This window comes from Stegostoma tigrinum, chromosome 4 (assembly GCF_030684315.1).
Source record: "Stegostoma tigrinum isolate sSteTig4 chromosome 4, sSteTig4.hap1, whole genome shotgun sequence".
Lineage (NCBI taxonomy): Eukaryota > Metazoa > Chordata > Chondrichthyes > Orectolobiformes > Stegostomatidae > Stegostoma > Stegostoma tigrinum.
In genome coordinates, this window is record NC_081357.1 from 57,621,079 (window position 1) to 57,642,118 (window position 21,040).

Consider the following 21,040-nt stretch of genomic DNA (forward strand, 5'->3'; position numbering starts at 1 on the left):
ATGTTGTTAATCAAACTATTCTGTTCCGCCATGACATACCGCTGAATCAGGAGGCACTTGAAGCCAAATCTCCTGGCTCAAAGGAAGGGACACAACTGTTGTGCTGCAAGGGCTTCCAATTTGGAAATAATACAATTGGTCCCCACAACAAAATTATTCCTATAGAATTTGAACAACAATGGACCTGGTGCTGGTCCTTGTGGCACCCCACTAGTAATAGCTTGCCATTCTGAGAATGACCCATTTATTCCTACTCTCAACTTTCTGTCTGTTAACCAATCCTCAATCTATACTGGTACAGTTTCCACAACATGTGTTCTAATTTTATTTACCAATCTCCTGTGTGGAATCTTAACAAACGATTTCAGAATATCTAAAAACAACACATTCACTGATTCCCTTTATCAATGCTACAAGAAATATCTTCAGAAAAGTCAAATTTGTACAACACAATTTCCTTTTCATTAATCCATGTTGATTCTGCTGATTATTACCACTCTTTTTCTCAAAGGCCAAATATCTTATTATTCACAATCATTTCTAGTATTTCTTGACTATCGGCATCAAACTAACAGGTCTGTAGTTCTCCATTCTTTCTTCATTTCGAAGAAGTACAGTTATGTTCGCTGTCTACCAATCCACAGGAACTGCTTTGGAATCCTACGGATTCTGAAAGATAACCACCAGTGCATCCAGTAGCCACTCCATTCAACATTTTGGGATCATGCTCATCTGATCCAGAGGATTTATCAAATTTCAAACTAGTTAATTTTTGAAGTATTACTTCTTTATTAATGCTAGTTTCTTTTAGCTGCTCAGTTTCACAAGGTCTATGATTACCTAGGATTTCTGGGATGGTTTCCATATCTTCCACCAATATGTTTTTTTTAATATAGATGGATCATCATTGGCTAGCTCAATATTTATTGCCTAACCCTTACTGCCCTGGAGAAGATGGTAGTGAGCGTAGTTCTTGGGGTCTAAATTCTTGAGTGTTTTGGGGCATTTAAAGGTAGTTTCCTCATTATTTCGCTGGTTTCCCTTACATTTCCCATTTCCCAGCTCTGCACCAAAAATTGGCCCAGATTCGTCATAGCTAATCCTTTTCTTTCTTCATACTAAAGCAGCTTTTACATTCTGCCCTTAAATTCTTCAGCAGTTTGCATTTGTAATCTCTTTTATCTTTCTAAATTGATTTTAGTGCACAACATCGTGTGCAATCTCTAGGCACGTCATTTTCTCTGCCATCCTTATTAACCCACTTGGAAATACACCTGGCATATTAAGAGCAGTTTTGATCCCAATACCTAAGAAAAAACTACATTTGCTAAGGAAGTAAATGCAGTAAAGATTCATCAGACTGATATCAGCAGATTTGTCATAGGAGGAAAGGCTGGGTTGCCTGGGCCTGTATTTACAATAGTTTAGATGAATGAGAAGGAATCTAATTTAAAAAAACAGACTGGATACAGGGACGACATTTCATCTGGCCGCGGAGGGGAAGCAGCACCCAGAACGAGGATCACAATTTGAGGATCCATGGCAGGCCACCTTGGCCTAAAACGAGGAGAAATTTACTCAGAGGGTGGTGAACCTGTGGAATTCTCCATTACAGAAAGTAACGTAGGCGAAGTCACTGAATATATTTGACAAAGAAGAGGGCAGATTGCTGGAAGGTCAGGGTGTAAAGCATATTGGAAGGGAGCAGGAGTATGCTGTTGAGATAGAGGATTCAGCGTTTAATGGGTGAATGGCTGACTATTATTCCAATTTCTATATTTGATCTAATGTAATCTTTAACTTATCTTGTTAACCACAGTTGATTCACCTTTCCCTTTGGGTGTATGCGCCTTGGAAGAATGCATACCCATTTTAAGCCATCTAAGTATTTCTAAGTACTAGCTATTGCATGTCTACCATCAAATGTTTTAACACATTCCCACAATCCACTACCCATATCTTGATACTTTTTCTTCAGACTTAAGACCTTTGTTTCAGAATGAACTGTGTTGCTTTGAAACCTGAAGTGAAATTCAATAATTTCTTACACACTACTTCCCAAATGTTCCTTTACAGTAAGATTATTCATGAATCCTTTCTTATGACACAACATTAAATTCATAATTGTCCAATCTTTAGTTACCTCAACATACTATATTCTGAAATCCATGTTGTAAACACCAAAAATTCATTCTCCACAGTAATAGGGCTGATTTGGTTGACCAGGACTATATGGAAATTGAATTCATCCATTGAAGTGTGTTGCCTACAGTACATGCATCTCTAATTTTCAGATTTATAGCATGTTGAACATTGGTACTAGCAGTTTGGCCACCTATAAACAATTGTCAAAGGTGTTTTCTGCCCCTTGCTGTTTCATACCCTCACACAACTGGTTCTTCATCTTGACACTTAGATCACAAATTCACTCTTACTAACTTGATGGTGGTGTAAGAGTGTTAGCTAACAACATTCTCCTTTCTCCCCATCCCTCAAAAATGCCAAATTTCTTTGAGTATTCAGTTCCCAATCTTGGTCAACCTGAGGCTACATCCTGGAATGGAATGTCTCAACTTATGCACATAAATCTTGGGACATTTTTGAAATGTCACATGTATTCAGACAGAGTGCTTTTAATTCTGCTTTTAAACATTATTCGCTAATCTGATCTTGCTTGATGGTCATCTCGGTCACTGGGAGTGTCTGACACTTCCCACATCCTCTTGGGCTGGCATTCTACGTGGTCAAACTGCCCTGTCAAACTGTAACTTCAATTCACATGTCAGTTTTATTTAACCTCGGTTCACTTATTTTAAACTTGCTTTCTTGGTATCAACTTAACAAATCTTGCAACTAATGATAAAGTTTAGTAGTATTGATAAATCAAACTTACTTTTCACAATTTACTTGTGGCAATAAACCTTACTAAAGTACCTCTTGGCCCTGTGCACAGAATTGCCATGTAAATCTTATTCACTACTTACACTCAGATTATATCTTACTCAGGCATATTTTTCTGGCCCTACATACAAGTAGTAGTAAATTCTGACCAAACAGAATTCAAACTGAATTTTGATTTCAGTCTAAATCCGTGAATGGCTGAGTGAATAAAATGATGAAAAGTAAATGCCATTTAACTTGATAATTGGAACTTCAGCCCTTCTGAAGCATATATTAAGAAATTAAATATGAGATTTCTAATATTTTAATGTATCAAGGATTTACAAAGATTAAATTTGGAATATTCATTATTTCTATAGTGTATTCAAATATTTAAAAAGGAGCAGAGGCATCCAAAATTATACATTACTGGTATATGCATACATTGCTGTAAGATTAGCAGAAGCTCTAGTAGTCTGGATGACCTTTGGTAATGATTGCATTTATGTGGGAGGGGGCATAACTACTTGCAAAGTTCAGCAGAGGTATAAAAAGGTAACGTAGTAACTACCTCAGTCAATACAACAGAACAGTTGGGAGATCATAACTTTGCAGATCCAGAACCAGCTGTATCGGAGTTTATGTGAAGCATAATCAATGAAAAGGATCTCTTCTTTTCCAAATATTGTTATAAATCTGTGTACAAATATTTTATTTGTAACTCTTCGTTGAATATCAACAAATCAGCAGCATTCTGGAAATCTTGTGTGTGATTGCATAGGCAAAGAAAGGTTTGTACTTGTGCTGTATTTACTTATTTTGTATCTCATAGCAGTCTTTAAATGCTTCACAAGTAATCTAAATTCTATGACTTCCATTTGTTTATTTTGCTTGCAGGAATATACAACAAATGGTACTAAGTTTACCGACCAACGAACCTTTTTTCTGTTGACGCTGGTTGAGAGAACAATGTTGGTCAGAATATCTGCAGAATTCACTGCATGAAGCATGACACTGATTCAATCTCTATGGCACTTACACGGAGACCAAAAGTAACCTCATAAATGTAATACCTTATCCTAATATATTGGGTTTGCAAGGTTATACACAGTATGGAATAACAGACAATGCTAAATGACAGCATGGTAATTTGGCAAATTTCAGATCTTGGCTCCAAGTGCCAATTTTGTAAAATTCTACAAGGAAGTTGAGTCAGAACACACACCACTTACATAAATCATGGCAGGGCTGGTTAACTAACTCCTTCCTTCACTCAGCAAATATTGTACGATGTATTGTTGGAAGTTCAACAGATCCCAAACAGTATTTCGCACCGGTTATCAAACAGGAGGAAGATCTGAAGGATAATGAGATTTGTGTGGTGTGTGCTAATATGCTAGAGCATTACAGAGATCAAGAAAAAAGTGGTGTTGGATCTCTTGAAGAGCATTAAGATGGATAAGTCTCCAGGCCACGATGCTACCTACCCCAGGTTAATTGAGAGGCAAAAGAAGAGATTGTTGGTGGCTTGACCAAGATCTCTGCATCCTCACCAGCCACTGGAGAGGTCCCAGAGGACTGGCGAGCAGCTAATGCTGTTCCTTTGTTCAAGAAGGGAAGTCGGGATAATCCAGGAAACTACAGACTGGTCAGTTTCACGTGGGTGTTGGGAAATTACTGAAGCGAATTCTCAGAGATAGGATTTATGCTATTTGGAAAAGCATGACCTAATTAGGAACAGTCAGCAAGACTTTGTGCAGGCAGGTCACATGTCACTAACTTGATTGAAGGCAGAGGGTAGTGGTGGAATGGTTTTTTTCGGGCTGAAGGTCCATGACGAGTGGGGTTCCATAGAATTCCATACTGGGACCACTGCCGTTCGTGAAATATATGAATGGCTTAGATGAAAATGTACATGGGTGGGTTAGTAAGTTTACAGGCACTACAAAGATTGGTGGAGCTGTGGATAGTATAAAAAGTTGTCAAAGGAACCAGCAGGATACAGATCAGTTGCAGGTATGGGCAGAGAAATGGCAGATAGAGTTTAATCCAGCTAAGTGTGAGGTGCTGCTCTTTTGGAGATCAAAAGTTAAGGAAAAGTATACAGTTAATGGCAGGACACTGAACAGCACTGATGTACAGAAGGATCTTGGGTCTCAAGTCCATAACACCCATGAATGTAGCCACGCAAGTAGATAGGGTGGTAGAGAAGGCGTATGGCATACTTGCTTTTATTGGTCAGGGAACTGAGTACAACAGTCAGGATATTATGTTGTAGTTTTATAAGACTTTGGCTGGGTCACACTTAGAGTGTTGCTTTCAATTCTGGTCGCCACATTACAGAAGGATGAGGTGGCTTTGAAACGGGGGCAAAAGAGGTTTATCAGGATGCTGCCTGGATTCGGGGGTATGAGTTGAGGAGAGGCTAGAAAAATTCAGGTTGTTTTCCATGGAGTGTGGTTGATGGTCAGAATCTCTTTCCCAGTCGAAATGTCTAATACGAGGGAGCATGAGTTTAAGGTGAGAGGGCAAAGTTCAAAGGAGATGTGAGGGGCAAGTTTTTTTTTACACAGCGTGGTAGGAGTCTGGAATGCACTGCCAGGGGTAGTGGTTGATGTAGAGACAATAAGGGCATTTAACAGACTTTTAGATAAGCACATATGTATGCAATGGAAGGAAACTGACCAACAGCAGGCAGAAGGGATTAGTTTCAGTTGGCATCATTTCCAATATAACACTGTGGGTTGAACAGCCTGCTCCGGTGCTGTACTAGTCCAAGTAACTAAAAATAACTAATTTGTCACAGCTGACAAAATGACTGACAACTAATGTGACAAAATGTCAAGTGAAAATGTAGTATTCATTTTCAAAGTGATCTTTATGGAAATATAGAAATACAAATATGTAAAGGCTGTGTTTTTCTTATTTTTCTATACTTTTGAATATGGACAGGAATGGGAAAAGGCTGTTTGAAAAACTGAGGAATGTTGAAGGATTACTGGACTTTTTAAAAAGTTACCTGATACTCATTGTAAGTGCTATTTACACAGCTGCAAGTTTAAGCAGTAGTGGAGGTCTGGTTACAGATGAGCTAGAGATGGGTATGTGCTCAAATAGAGTTTCAGCCAGCAACAAATTGCTGATTGATCTATGGACTAGTGACCAGCTATTGATGACAACCAACAACTATGTGATTGGCTCCTAGGTAGATGAACATCTTGGCACCGTGAACACGACAGTTAAAAACAATCCGATTTCCACAGGGTTAGAAGCTGTGTCTTTTCCCAACAAAAAAGATCTTGAGGCTTAAAAAAGCCAGTTTATTTTTCTGTCAGCAGTTGCTTCAAGTTGAGGCTCTAAACCAGTAAGCCAGAGACTTCATAAGTTTGAAACAGCCAATCTCTTCCTTCTGTGTGCAAGTGCAAGTATCTGGAAGAGAAGTTGTATGTGTGTACATACATAAAGGAAAATTTCTAAGGTGATTAGAGTTTTAACCATCAATTTTATTTCACCAGTTAACAGCTGTGTACTTGTAGTTAGATCTATTTATTTATAGAGTCCAAGTGCAGGAAGGTGACATCGAAATTGTATAAGACACTTGTTCGACCACAGCTCGAGTACAGTATGCAGTTGTTGGTACAAAATTATTGTTAAGTTCTGAATATGTTGGAAAGAATGCAGAAGCAATTTACATAAATGTTTCTACAAATGAGAAACTTCAGTTAGAAAAATAAATTGAAGTAGTTGAGACTGTTCTCCTTGGAGAGAAGAATGATGATAGGAGATTTGATCAAGGTTTTCAAATCATGAGCAGCTAGACAAGGTACATAGAGAGAAGCTGGTCCCGTTTGTAAAAGAAACAAGAACAAGGGGGAATAAAATGAAAGTGATGTGCAAATGAAACAAGGGTGTTGTGAGAAAAGGCTTTCACACAGTAAGGTACAGAATTCAGTATCCAAAAAATGTGGTGGGAGTTCAATTGAGGCATTTAAGAGGGCATTTGAATGGTTATTTGGATAGAAATGGTGTGCAAGGATATGGAGTAAAGGTAGGAGATTAACACTGGACCACTGCTTGCACAATAGGCCAAATAACTTCCTTCTGCACTATCAACAATTGTGGTTCTGTAATAAATCATGATTCTTGTTAAGTACAGAAACTGGAGCAGTGCTTTCAGTCAACCTGGGTCCAAAAGGACAGGTAAATTCGGAAATTCTGTGTACTTGTTAAAATCTTTCACTTTTGCGACAACTCTGGAAACACTATTAAAAACTGAAAGAACTGTGGGTGCTTTAAGTCAAGAACAAAAACAAAGTTGCTGGAAAAGCAACTCAAACCTGCTGAGCTTTTCCAGCAACTTTGTTTTTGTTCCAGAAATATTATGGCTTTAACTCTAGCTAACTGGTAAAGCACAACAAATAAAACATTAATCTAAGTACAATTACATGCAAATGTGCCTTAGAATTACTCCCCACTGCATAGTGATCATTTATGTTCACACTCGGAAAACAAAATACCGTATGCCATGAACCAGCAGTTTCAGAAACCACTAACAAGCTGAACAACAAGCGGATGTTTGTAACTCTCTTTTCAAATCTGCAGCAATGTTCAAAAGACAGCTCACTGTGCTATATTAGCTTATTCTATATTCAGTTTACATTTTGGCAGTTCACTTATTTTAGACTCTCAACAATGGGAAGATCATATTTAAAACATAACATTTTCACTATTATTTTTAGCTTTACGCAGCCAAGAGTCCAACTTTACTTGACAAATCATTTTGATTGACTCATTAATGAAGATGGCACATGGGGATAATATAGTGAGGAGGTTCACAGAACAAAGAGAATGTACCTTACATGCTCTATTAGGAAAGAAAATTTCAACAACAGCCACTAGTCCAGATTCAAGAACATGGGTCAAGGTGTCTACATGTAATTCAGCATCACATTCTGCTGGAAGTGGGAATTAACTGCAGGCATGGCAGTGTACGGGATAAATGGCATAATACAATGAACTCACATTGCTGTGGAAGACTCAAAGAGAACGCAGATCTTAAATTTGAATGCATTCTGTCAACATGCATTGCCAGCATACTTTGTTTATTGAATGGCAACCTATTCAGTAATGAACGTTGCTCTGAGGCAGGCTGCACAGACTGCATTCATCAGTTTTTTGAGACAAAAACTAAGAAAATCCGATTGAAATTATCAATCTTCTGGTCAATGATTAAAACTTTGGCCCCATCCATGAAAGAACAAGGTTTCCAGCCCTAGAATTTCACAGTTGTCTTTCAATGAAGTAACCTGTATGCTGGCAGTGCATGTTGGAACATGAGATGTGCACGGTTCATGATTTTCTGACCATTAATTTTAACAGCGAGTAGATCCTGGGCTAAATGTACTCAGATATATGGTCCCTAGGGTTTTCCAGCGGGCAAGGCTTGGCGTCTGTTCCACACTGGCATCTACCCTGTTCCAACACAGCAGTTGCCAAGCCTTCCAGTCCACCACTGCAAGCCAAACCCACAAGATCCCCAAGAAAATCTGATTGGTTACAAGGTACCACTGAGACTACCCCAAAATCTACTTTATTTTTTTCTTTTATAAGAAAAGCACTAAATTTTATTTCCAGGTACCAGCCCCCTCCAGTTACATTATGTTTCTTCTAATCTATTTTTGAAAAAGCTTGATCACTGTCTTTTTGGCTCTGTTTTTGAATAAGTTAATTACTTATCCTGTGTGTCACAGATAAATATTTCTACCATTATTCAAGATTATTTTCAGAGTGTCAAACCCGTAGAATTCTCTCCTTAACAGCAGTGTGGGAATACCATGTGAAGAATAGCAGATGTTCAAAAACATTGCGCCATACAGTCTCAGTGACTTAATAAAAAGTATCGCCTTCACAGCCCTGAAGATGTTCCAAGAATTTTCTAAAAATTATTAAAGCTGTTTCAACTATAAATTACTCTGATTAACACGACAAATATTTTTAAAAACTATCAGAATACCATTACACGTGGCTGAGTCTACCTTTGAGTCTAGACCAATATCTGTTCCCACCCAGTTTCCAGGTGTCTAACATTCTCCTATCGGAAACTTATTCATACCTGACTATCCTTCCCAACACTGGTCCCATTTGAGACAACATGATGACAACCAGTTCCATATCGTCAAATATACCTCGTCTCTCCCTGTATTCCTATGGTACCTTCAACTCTCGCATACATCTTTAATCCCACTGGTTACAAGGCACAAGACTATCTTCTAGAATACTTATTCTCTAATAGTTCCTCTCACTGTCACTCCCGCACCAAACCTAAAAATTTATTCCCTGGTTTTTACCGAGACATCTGCCCTTCACCCTGCACTGTCGGGACATTCGAACTTAGGCTCCTTGACAGCATATCCACCGATTCCCAAAGAACAAGAACTGAACATGTATAACTTTCATGCTGTGAGATGAACCATTTAATTATTCCATGATCATCCCTCAACACCCACAAATCCTTATTCCATTCCAACATCCATTCCCACGTGTGTCTTTTGCAAAGTCATTTATAATTGTACTTTCAAATGTGCAAACTTCTGTCTTTGACCGATCATTAGTCACCAATCTTCTGCAGCTGTCGATCTGCACAACCACTGTCCACCTACAATGTGCTTAGCATTATCGTTAGTAAACCTTTTACTCTGCTGCAGTAATCCTGAACTGTGCCCTTGTTATCTGTACACTTGGGCTTTTCCATGGTTTAGGCTGGATTTTATGCACAGGCAGAGCCCCACACTTACAAGTCATCCTTTACGTTAAAGCAGCATTTAACAATGTGTCACGTCAAGAGATATGCAAGGCACTGTTCAAGACCATAGCTAGAATACAATGATTTGGTTTTCTCTCCTTATCTAAGGAAAAATGTACTGGCATTAGAGGCAGTCCAGCGAAGGTTCACTGAAGGTTAATCCTAGGTATGAAGGGACTGTCTTATGAGGAGAGGTTGAGTAGATTGGGCCTACATAGAAAAATGACAGACAATCCGATTGAAACATATAATATGCATTGTGGAGTAGATGTGGAAATGTAGTCTTCTCTTGTTTTAGAGTCTAGGACCAGAGGACACGATCTCGGAGTAAGTGGCCAAACAGTTTTGACATAGATGCGGAGTTATTTATTTTCTCGGAGGGGGGAACCTTTTACTGCTGAGGGCTGTGACATTAACTATATTCAAGTGTGAGATAGGTTTTTAATTAGTAAGTGAATTAAGGGTTATGAGGAATAAACAGGAAAGTGGAGTTGAGGATAATCAAATTAGTTGTGATCTCACTGAATGGCAGAGCAGACTCTTTGGACTGAATGGCCTGCTTCTTTTCTAAACATCTTATGATCTCATAATAGGGTAGATGACCAAATGTTTGGTCAGAGGTCTTAAGAAGCAACTTAAATGAGGAAATCAAAGGTGGGGGAGTTTCAATAGGGAATTCTAGATCGTAAGATCTTATAGATGAAGGTATGGTCACTGATGACTGAATAATTACAACTGAAGATGGTCAAGAATTGGCCCAGAATTTTTTTTCAAGGACTCAATTTGAGATTTTCTCAAGGACTCCTTTTTGATTTTCAGGGTCTTATTTTTCATTCTCACTCATTGATTTATTAGGTAAAGCAATAAAGTAACAGTACCTTCCATATTTGTACTGACAGGAGTAGCATTTGGACTAATATATAAAAAGGATGAGAAAAATCATTAATACCCTCAATAATGATCAAACCTTCAAAAAACTTATAAAGCCACAACACACAAGGAAAGCATTTAATTTCCTAGAAACCACAAATACTTGTACATGATATAGCTAACGAGTTATGTTCGAAGGAACTATTATATGCTTCTCCACACATGAAAACCATAGCCCTAAACACATCATCTCCAAATTGGTGAGGCCGCAGTGAATTTGCTTCTCCTGCACAGGATCAAAGATTGAAAATTTCAACCAAGCAGTAACTGTAATAATTACTCCATCTCAAGTCCCAACCTCAGATATATTTAATTTTAAAGAGTTCATTACAATTGCACTAATACATCTGTTGTCCATATACTTCAGAATTTATGCAACCTTAAGCTAGAGGTTACACATTCATTTGCAAGGAATTCATGACCATGAGATTTCAAGTTTTTCAGGTTCCCAGTTAGTTAGATATTTATTTATTCACAGTTCTAATACTGTAATGCCTCATTTACACCTTCACTCGCCCACATCCATGTAACCTCGTTCTCAACCGATACTCCCATATCGCTTGAAGTGTATTTCTCCTGTCACCATTCTTGCAGCCCTTTTCTCCTCCCCACACCAGTGGCAGACTGCCCATAAACACCTCTTCAAACCTCCTGGGGCCTGTTCTCACTTGTAAAAGAATAAGTTTCTTGCTGAATAACAAAGTGTGGAGCTGGATGAACACAGCAGGCCAAGCAGCATCTCAGGAGCACAAAAGCTGACGTTTCGGGCCTAGACCCTTCATCAGAGAGGGGGATGGGGAGAGGGAACTGGAATAAATAGGGAGAGAGGGGGAGGCGGACCGACGATGGAGAGAAGAGAAGATAGATGGAGAGAAGAGAAGATAGGTGGAGAGGAGAGTATAGGTGAGGAGGTAGGGAGGGGATAGGTCAGTCCAGGGAAGACGGACAGGTCAAGGAGGTGGGATGAGGTGGTCGGTAGGAAATGGAGGTGTGGCTTGAGCTGGGAGGAAGGGATGGGTGAGAGGAAGAAAAGGTTAGGGAAGCGGAGACAGACTGGGCTGGTTGTGTGGTGCAGTGGGTGGGGGGGGGGGAAGAGCTGGGCTGGTTGTGTGGTGCAGTGGGGGGAGGAGACGAACTGGGCTGGTTTTGGGATGCGGTGGCGGAAGGGGAGATTTTGAAGCTTGTGAAGTCCACATTGATACCATTGGGCTGCAGGGGTCCCAAGCGGAATATGAGTTGCTGTTCCTGCAACCTTCGGGTGGCATCATTGCGGCACTGCAGGAGGCCCATGATGGACATGTCGTCTGAGGAATGGGAGGGGGAGTTAAAATGGTTTGTGACTGGGAGGTGCAGTTGTTTGTTGTGAACCGAGCGGCGGTGTTCTGCAAAGCGGTCCCCAAGCCTCTGCTTGGTTTCCCCAATGTAGAGGAAGCCACACCGGTTACAATGCATACAATATACCACATTGGCAGATGTGCAGGTGAACACTGCTTGATATGGAAAATCATCTTGGGGCCTGGGATGGGGGTGAGGGAGGAGGTGTGGGGGCAAGTGTAGCACTTCCTGCGGTTGCAGGGGAAGGTGTTGGGTGTGGTGGGGTTGGAGGGGAGTGTGGAGCGGACAAGGGAGTGGCGGAGAGAGTGTCTCTCCGGAAGGCAGACAAGGGTGGGGATGGAAAAATGGCTTGGGTGGTGGGGTCGGATTGTAGATGGCGGAAGTGTCAGAGGATGATGCATTGTATCCAGAGGTTGGTGGGATGGTATGTGAGAATGAGGGGATCCTCTGGGGGCGTTTGTGGCGGGGGCTTGGTGTGAGGGACGTGTTGCGGGAAATGAGGGAGGCATGGTCAAGGGTGTTCTCGACCACTGCGGGGGGGAAAGTTGCGGTCCTGGAAGAACGTGGACATCTGGGATATGCGGGAGTGGAATGCCTCATCCTGGGAGCAAATGCGGCGGAGGCGGAGGCGGAGGAATTGGGAATAGTTTCTTGCTGAAGCTCAGTTTGGGTTTCAAAACAGCCACTTAGCTCCTGATTTCAATACAGCCTAGTCCAAACATGGGCAAAAGAACTAAATTTTAGGAGCAAGGTTAAAGTAACTGCCCATGACATTAAGACTGCCTTTGACAAAGTGCAGGACTAAGAAAAGAAAACAAACGTCAAAGGGAACCAGGGGAAAGCTCTCCATTGGTTGGGGAATCATACCTAGCACAAAGGAAAATAGTTGGGGTTACTAGAGGTAAATCACCTCAGTCCCCAGACATCAATGCAGGAGTTTATCAGGACAGTGTCCTACATACAAACAACCTCAGCTATTTCATTAAAATCATTCCTTCCATCTCATCTAAGATCAAAAGTGGAGATGTTTGCTGATGTTTGCTCAATGTTCAACATCATTTGCAGCTGCTTAGATATTGAAACAGTCTGTGTCCATATGCAACAAGACCTGGACAATATCCAGGCTCAGACTGAAAAGTACCAAGTGATAACCCAAATGCATAGCTGCCAGCTAATGGACATGTCCTACAAAGGAGAACTTTACCATCACCCTTGATGTTCAATGGCATTAGCATCACCGAATCTCTTACTATTGACATACCAGGGTTACTGATCAGAAGCTGAACTAATTAAGCAATATCAGTACTGTGGTTACAACGAAAGATCAGAGGCTAGGAATTTCTGGGGTAAGTTCCTCACCTCTTGACTCTCCAAAGCCTGCCTACAATACACATGGCACAGATCAGGAATGTGACTGAATACTCTCCACTTGCTTGAGTGAGTGCAGCTCCAATAACACTCGTGAAGCTCATTACCATCATGCATCACACATTCTGCTTGACTGGCAGCTCACCTACCAACTTCAACACCACTGACAAACAGTGGTGGAAAGTGTACCATCTAGAAGATGGACTGCAATACTTTGTTGGAACAGTAAAGCAGGAAAAGGATGGAAATGTTAGTGTTAGCGCTAGCGCAAAGTAGTTTATTTTGATGGCAAGTTACTGGAAGGCAAGGAATATTACTACAGACAGAGCAGAAGAATGCCATAAAGTTGTCACCCCATCTGGATTTGGTCTTGCCAATGTAAAGGAGCAGCGGATAAAACGACATTGAAAAACGTACAAGTGAAACACTGCCTCACTTGGAAGTTTGTATTTTGGGGTTTCGGTGATGAGGAGGGAGGTGGTGAATGTTACGCCTTCTGTAATTGCATGGGAAGCTGCCATGGGAGAATGTGGAAGAGTTATGAGCGAGGAAAGAATGTACTAGAATTCCGAGGAATGAACAATTCCTTTGGAACGCGATGATGGAGAGAGGAAGATATCTTAGTAGTAGCCCAGTGCTGGAGAAGGCGAAAATGGCAGATGATGATACTTCGGGTGCAGAAACTGGTGGGATAGAATGGGAGGGCAAGAGAAGCCCTATCGTACTCTGGAAAAGATTTGACTGAGTGAGGGCAGAAGTGAGAGAGATGGGTCGTACATAGTTAGGAGCCTCGCCAATTATGGTGGGGTAATTTTCAGTTGAGGGAAAGGGCAGTCGTGCCAGAAGCAGCCCTGTGGAAAAGCTAGCATCATCCATGTAGGAGGTGGCGGCCACAGTCAGAAAGCTGGAAATTGAGAAACTGCCATAAGTTTCAGAATATTTACTAAAGAAAGTGGGAAAAGACTGAGCAAAGGAGAAACATACAGAATCGGGAATTAGAATAAATAAGTTCAGTCTGACAGGAATAGGCTGACATGATGGGTCTACCAGTACAGTTTCGTATTTGGATTTTAGTAAGGAGGTAGAAGCTGAAGGTGTATGACGACAATGAGGTGTGGAGGGGAGATCTCCAGTGGAAAGGAGTTCAATGACTGTCTGAGAAATCACAGCTTGATACTCATTGATAGTGTCATGGCCAAGGGGAAAACAGGTGGAAGCGTCTGAGAGTTGACACTCAGTCTTTTCCAGGTTGAAGCATCAGATGACCGCCACTCCACCCTGGCTGACAACAAAATCAGGGCTAGACCCAAGAGAATGGAAGTTCAGAGGAAGACAGACTAGAGTGAGTGAAGGGAGTAAACAAAATAAAGCAGTCAATGTCACGTTGACAGGGGTCTATGGAGAGACCAAACGCAGATAAAAAAAGGCCATGGGATCTTAATAAGTTGGTTCTATGACAAACACGATACATGAAGCTGTTGTGTGTCATGGCAGGTTGCTGTTATTGATGATGGTGTCTGTTGCCAAACTGAAGCAGCCACTGTTCATTGCATTGTTGCATGCTAGTCAATAGGAGGTGCTGCCATTTCCTTTACACCAGCTAGTGATTCATGTGTGGCAGTCAATGTCTAGAGCCTTCACATCACATTTGTAAGCATCCTTAAGATAAAGCTTTGGACTTCCACTACTCATCTCACTTGAGCTATGTCACCATATGGAAAAGCCTAATAGACTGTTCACTGAGTGTCCATCATCCCTTGGAAATGGAAGGATAGCAATAACAGGATACAGTTAGCAACATTCTTGGCTGAACTTTAAGTTTACAGAGGCCAGAATGTGGGAGTCCAGCCACGAGTGCCTTGGAATAATCAAGTCTGGAGGTAGCAAAGGCTTGAATGAAAGTTTCAGCAAGAGGTTAGTTGAGATGAGGCAGTGTCTGATGATATTACTCAGGGGGAAATAGGCAATTTTAGTGATGATGCAAGCATGTGGGCAGAAGCTCATCTCAGGGTCAGATGTAATAATGAGTTTGGTTCAGCATGGATCCATTGCCAGTGAGGTCCAGGAAATAGTGGCAGATGGAGTTCAATGTGAGGAAGAGCACAGTCATCTGTTTACCATCCATGAAAAACAAAACCAAATATTTTTCATCTCAAGTTGAAACATTGAGGGCTGGGGAGGATCAGAAGGATTTTGGGATTGTGGGAAGACTGAAATCAAGTGCATGAGTATAAAAAAGTTGATGGAATGCTGATCTTCATTTCAAGTGGTCTAGAATGTAAGCTTCAATTATACAGAGCATTAGGCAAATGTCATTGCATTAAGAAAGCTGTAATCAGGTTTTATTGCTTCACCTCAGAACAAATATACTGGTCTTGGAACGAGAATGGGAAAATTTCATCAGGATCAGAAATGACTTAAAGGGTTATATCAGTACAGATTTTACAAATTTGGCTCGATTACTCCCATGGTTAGGGGAGTGCTGGTGGTGATGATTAAAATGATAGAAGGATTAAACAAAATAGAACAAGTACTTCTTCTGGTGTGTTCACCTAGAATAAGGATGTACAATCTTAAAATTAACATGAAGATATTTAAGATTAAATAAAGTAGTAACTTCAGCTACACGTCACAATCTCATTAAGTAACTGAACATACAGCACAGTTTGGTCCTGTTCCTTTGTTTCATTCCCTTATCCTCTGGTCACTGTCTCAGATTGAACCAGAGCTTTGACACTGTCATAAAAGCTATTTCTGTCAGCAGTTACTTGTAATGTCATTGTTTACCTTAAATTTTAAATGACACATCATTCAATTTTCTTTGTTTTACCTCAAAATGATTAAATTGCAAAACCTGATGCAAAAGTACAGTTCCTCAAACTAGCCATCTAAAAATGAAACTTTCCATTAATTGGACACTTTTGAATGGAGCGCTTGTCCAGTTTTAGGATCAATATCTGCATTATTGATTGTCCTTCTGCTCGGTTTATTTTCAGACTTCTTCCTACTGTGTTCAGATGAGGTCACTCAAAAAAAAGCTTTCATTTTTCATTCCTACTGTGGAGCAGAATCACTTTTCCTGACTTTCAAGAGAATTGCTCCTCAGGCTTTCCCCTTGGGTGTTCTTACCAAGCATTTTTGGGTGAGTAGTTTCTGCTGGGGCAAAGGGAACAACCTCTCAGTCCCTACTGGCATCTGCAGAAGTGCCTCGGGTGAGCAATCGGACACTTGTTCCTTCATCGATTCTTTGATGTTTCTGACACAGTAGGGTCCTGGATTAAAGGAAAAATTGGACAGAAGCATCCGCTTTCAGGTTAACCTGGATCCTGAATCATTTACTATTTGTTTGAGGGTCTTTACTACATTAGACGTTTGTAGTTTCAAGATATCCAAAATTCGGGAAAAAGAGCAATCAAGCATGACAAGGTCCTGAGGTTGCTGGATCTGAGGTACTGTATCAATTTAAATCAATAATGCACAGCAGATTAAACTGTATTAATCTTCTAATTGCAATACTTGATTAATTCAGTAACATCAGCACAATATAGGTTATTTAAAAAGTCAAAATAGTCAGAAGATAATCACATCACAGAAGAGATAATGATGATAACAATGTTAAAATCTAGAGAAAAACTCATTTTTTCTTATGATCTGAACAAATCTAAGTTATTCTAACTGTAACCAAATGGTTTTATTTCATTAATTATATAAGATTTACTGACATCAGTCATTCATTATTTTAAATGTTACTGAAGGAATATATTTGTGAATCTATACAAAATTTGTATGTCATATAGCTGTTATGTTTTACACAAATCATCCAACATTGTTTTACACTTTGTAACACTCTTCAACAATAAGAAAAACAGAACACAAACACAGCATTTCATTAAAGTTTCTTAGCCTTGTTCTTTTAGACCATTTTGTAAATGATGGTCACTGCTGCAAATTTTAGAAATAGGTGTCTGAGAAAACTGACACCTAAATGATTATCTGATGCACAAGTACTTGTTGCTGAGAGATTTTGGAACCAGAATTAGAAGACAAGTAATGTGGATATGGAATACCGCTCACTGTTGCTTATGACAGATTTCTAATTCCACAAACAAATCATGCCAGCCCTTTGAAATCCAATTCAGAAATCTGTTCAACATTTGCATTTCAAAACATCTGCAACTGGAGAGCAATGCCAAAGAAGGAAAGGCAACTCAAACCAGAAGAAACCACTAACCTGATACAACTTGTCAATGTGACAAATGCAAGTACCAATTATGCTGTTTCATTTGAAAGGAGGAGCTATCAAATTCACTGTAGTATGAGTAAGCTTTCTCATATATAAATAGGAACATGTATTGTTTTTGAAAACACTTCTTCATCAGTCACCCCACTATTTCAGAGGATAAATTATTGGGAGACTGCAGTGAACCAAGATCTTGGACATAAAATATGTTGGTATGTTTGAATTTCAATTTGAATCAAGATTAACAAGGAAGGAAACAGTAATTGTCATTTTGCCTGCAAAGTACTTTAAAAACTAAGCATCATAGCATCCTGACTACTGTTGCATTATAGATTTTCTGCTTTTATTACTATCACAGTGTGAAGAATTAAATGAGATTTAAAAACTAAATGTTCTTATTCTTCCAGATTTTAATATTAATATTAAATTTCTTAATTTTTATTGCTGATAGTGAACTTTTTGCCTTTACTTTTAACCTTTAAATCTCTGTGGGACAGCAGACATTATGTAATCATGTTAGATCATATGTCTATCACTATTCAGAGCAAATTCTGTCAATACTTTACAGAGCTGAGCTTCAAACATGGCTGAGAGAGAATGTGCGGCACTTCTGTTGTTATTGTCTGTTACCTTGGCCCATGGACATGGATATTATAGATATAATAATGCACGTCACCTAGCTGGTAAGTGTTCACGAGGAGATTCCTGAGAGTTTCAACAAATGTGGTGATCCAAGTTGACAGAAAAGATGGGGCAGCTCACTATGAACTTCATACATTTGTTGCTGGTTTCGTTTTAGGCTGATCTAAATCTCAGGCAACCAATTTTAATATTTGTGTTCCTCCCACACAACCTTGTTTTTTTTCAGTATTCTCCATGTGAGGTACACACATGATACAACACTGCCTTAAAGTAAGCAATCCATGCTGCTATCATTTAATTTTTCCAGACACTTTGGAATGCTAAAGTGTGTACAGGTTGATGTACTCATCAATTTTCTGTCCCTCCCAAAGGGGAATCCTACACAAACTCCTCAGACAACCACGGTGAGGTTAAGATACTCCTGTATGAACTTGTAGCCAACCATTTGCTGGCACAACATGTTGGTACATTGGCTCCATCAAATCCATAATTAGTGTTAGCTAACTGAAATCATTGCTGAGTGTCAACAAAATTAAATATTTGGCTATCACAACTTCATACTGAAAGCCATGTGATATTACGGTGAGAAATCAGGATTCCAATAAGAGAAACAATTTAAAGGACTTACAACTTGAGCATTATAAACAATGTGCACTCCCCATGCAAGTCACAGAATATTAGTTATTCCACATGCATTGTCACCATCATGGCTTACTTAAACGTTAGAAACCATATATTATCTCCAGTTTCTACCAAAATAGTCACCATCAGTAAATGTCATGTTATTTGTGGGTGATGATGAGAAAAGCAAATGCCTAACACTGTTCATTCTTGCTTACGATATGTCTGCTGGACCACAAGCTGGAAAAGACAATAAGATTCAAAATAAATTAGAATCATGAGCATTATTTTAACAGTACTGTCAACGTAAAGTCCAGTGAAAATCATTTTTAAAAGCCTACAACAGTGGCTTCCATATATCTAGTGCCAGAAATGGAAAGGAGGGAAATGGGTATGTGGTTATGAGCTGGGATCAGCTAACTAACTGGATAATAATAGAAACGGGAGGTGAAATAACTATTGCAAAGTTTTTGGATATTTTCTGAATTCAAAGTATTTATGAAAAGAACTTACATTTGAGAAGGTTAAGTTTTGTAATGTCCTCAATATTCAAGGGTCTCCAAATTGTGGTTTATGCTGTGATTTAACTTTGTGGAGATGCAAGGATGCAGGCCCAAAGTTACTTCAAGCAGAATGGGGACAATAACCCTATCATCCGAGCCATACGCCAACTGAGCTAACTGGCCTTCCCCCAGTGCACAATACCTCAGTTTTAAAATCTTCATCTTTATTCACAACTGACTCCATGGCTTCACTCCATCCTTTCTGTAACCAATCCTATAAACCTCGAATAGATTTCTACTCATTCAAGCTTAGCTCTCGTGCATTACCAGTTTTCACCATTTCATCAGTGCTCACCTTCCGTTGTCTTGGTTTTATTGTTTGGGATTTGTCTTAATTTCATGACTTTCTTCTACTCTACCTCTTTTAAGACGGCCTTTAAAATCAACTTTTTTGATTCACGCTTTCGACCTTTTTTCCTGATATTTCCTGATGACGCTGGGTGTCAAACTGTATTTGCTACTGTTCTGTGAAGTGCTTTGTTTTGACTATGTTAAACAAATGGTAGAAATACAAGATGCTGCTGTTATACATGTCCATGGAAAATTGGTTCTATTGTCTAAGCGACCAAGTTTTAATATAAAATGCATGGTAAAGGAGGCAGTTTTAAAATTGAGTTTTAATCAGAATAGATTGTGAAAATTTTTCTAAACATATTTGTAACACATTAATTTATAGCTACATTTGCTCAAGGGATATAAATAAATATGACAGGAGCTTCATAACTCTAAACAATTTAAAAAAAAGCTTCTGAGCAACTGTCCATTGGAGCAAAATTGTCATCTTATGTGACTTGCTGTGAATGTAAATAATTTGAAAAATTGAAAATGAGATGAACAAATATTATGTTCCAGTCTAAGCTGCACATCCTTCACAATGCAAAACCTAAGTTTTTTTTAATCCTTAAATAGTTCTCTTCACGACTCCAGCACAGAATTCCTATTATATTGCGATATTTAGAAGACAATTATTTATCCATTTAGAAGAAAGGCATCCGAAACTATAGCAAAATGTATAAAATGTCTGATGATCAAACAGTCGTTTTTATTGCCACTAGATCATTTAAATTCTCTAATGAGGTTATCCCCTGCATGGAGTTTTCTGCTTTTCCTGCCAGTGAGTTACACTAAAGTTTATGAAGAATTATCAAAATAGCAAAGAATTAAAATAGGAGGAGACAGGGTGACATTCATATCTACCTTTATATACAATAGTTAAATATTGAAGACTCAAACCAACTTTCACACAAATTAAGCGCAATACTTTAAGAAAATATGATCAGACACATTGTTCAATGTCAAATAATAAATTATTTTAGTGCCATAAAGATTTAACTGAAGGAACAGAAAAGAATCATTTCAGATTAGCCCTATTGGGAGCAAAGTTATACCAATGAGCAGCAGCTGATTCCAGGAATTGGATGCAAAAGAATGAGGATATTTCCCTGACATTAAAACCGAAACCTATAAGGCAGTTAATTTCTACCTACAATTAAATTTCTACACCTAAAATTGTTTCAAAATTAATTCTTGCACAGCCAATATAAGCAAAATACACAGTGAGAGGTTGTGAGCCGTGTTGTTGCCAAGAACATGTTGCTACTTTTACGAAGACAAGAATATTAATTAGAGGCAGTAAGAGGTCATTTAGCTCCATCAAAC

At 39.3% G+C, this 21,040-nt stretch overlaps 2 protein-coding genes across 2 annotated transcripts in view; one reads left to right on the plus strand and one right to left on the minus strand.

Moving 5' to 3' along the window:
- The window catches only part of nt5dc1 (5'-nucleotidase domain containing 1), a 514,716-nt gene that overhangs the window by 277,967 nt on the left and 215,709 nt on the right, over window positions 1-21,040 (minus strand). The window lies entirely within an intron of this gene.
- LOC125452309 (uncharacterized) overlaps window positions 1-21,040 on the plus strand; it is a 197,863-nt gene that overhangs the window by 127,519 nt on the left and 49,304 nt on the right. The window contains exons 6-7 of the mRNA XM_059645058.1: window positions 16,581-16,764; window positions 18,124-18,238. Coding sequence (XP_059501041.1) covers window positions 18,139-18,238 — 100 coding nt within the window. The 5' untranslated portion in view covers window positions 16,581-16,764; window positions 18,124-18,138. The remainder of the gene's footprint in view (window positions 1-16,580; window positions 16,765-18,123; window positions 18,239-21,040) is intronic.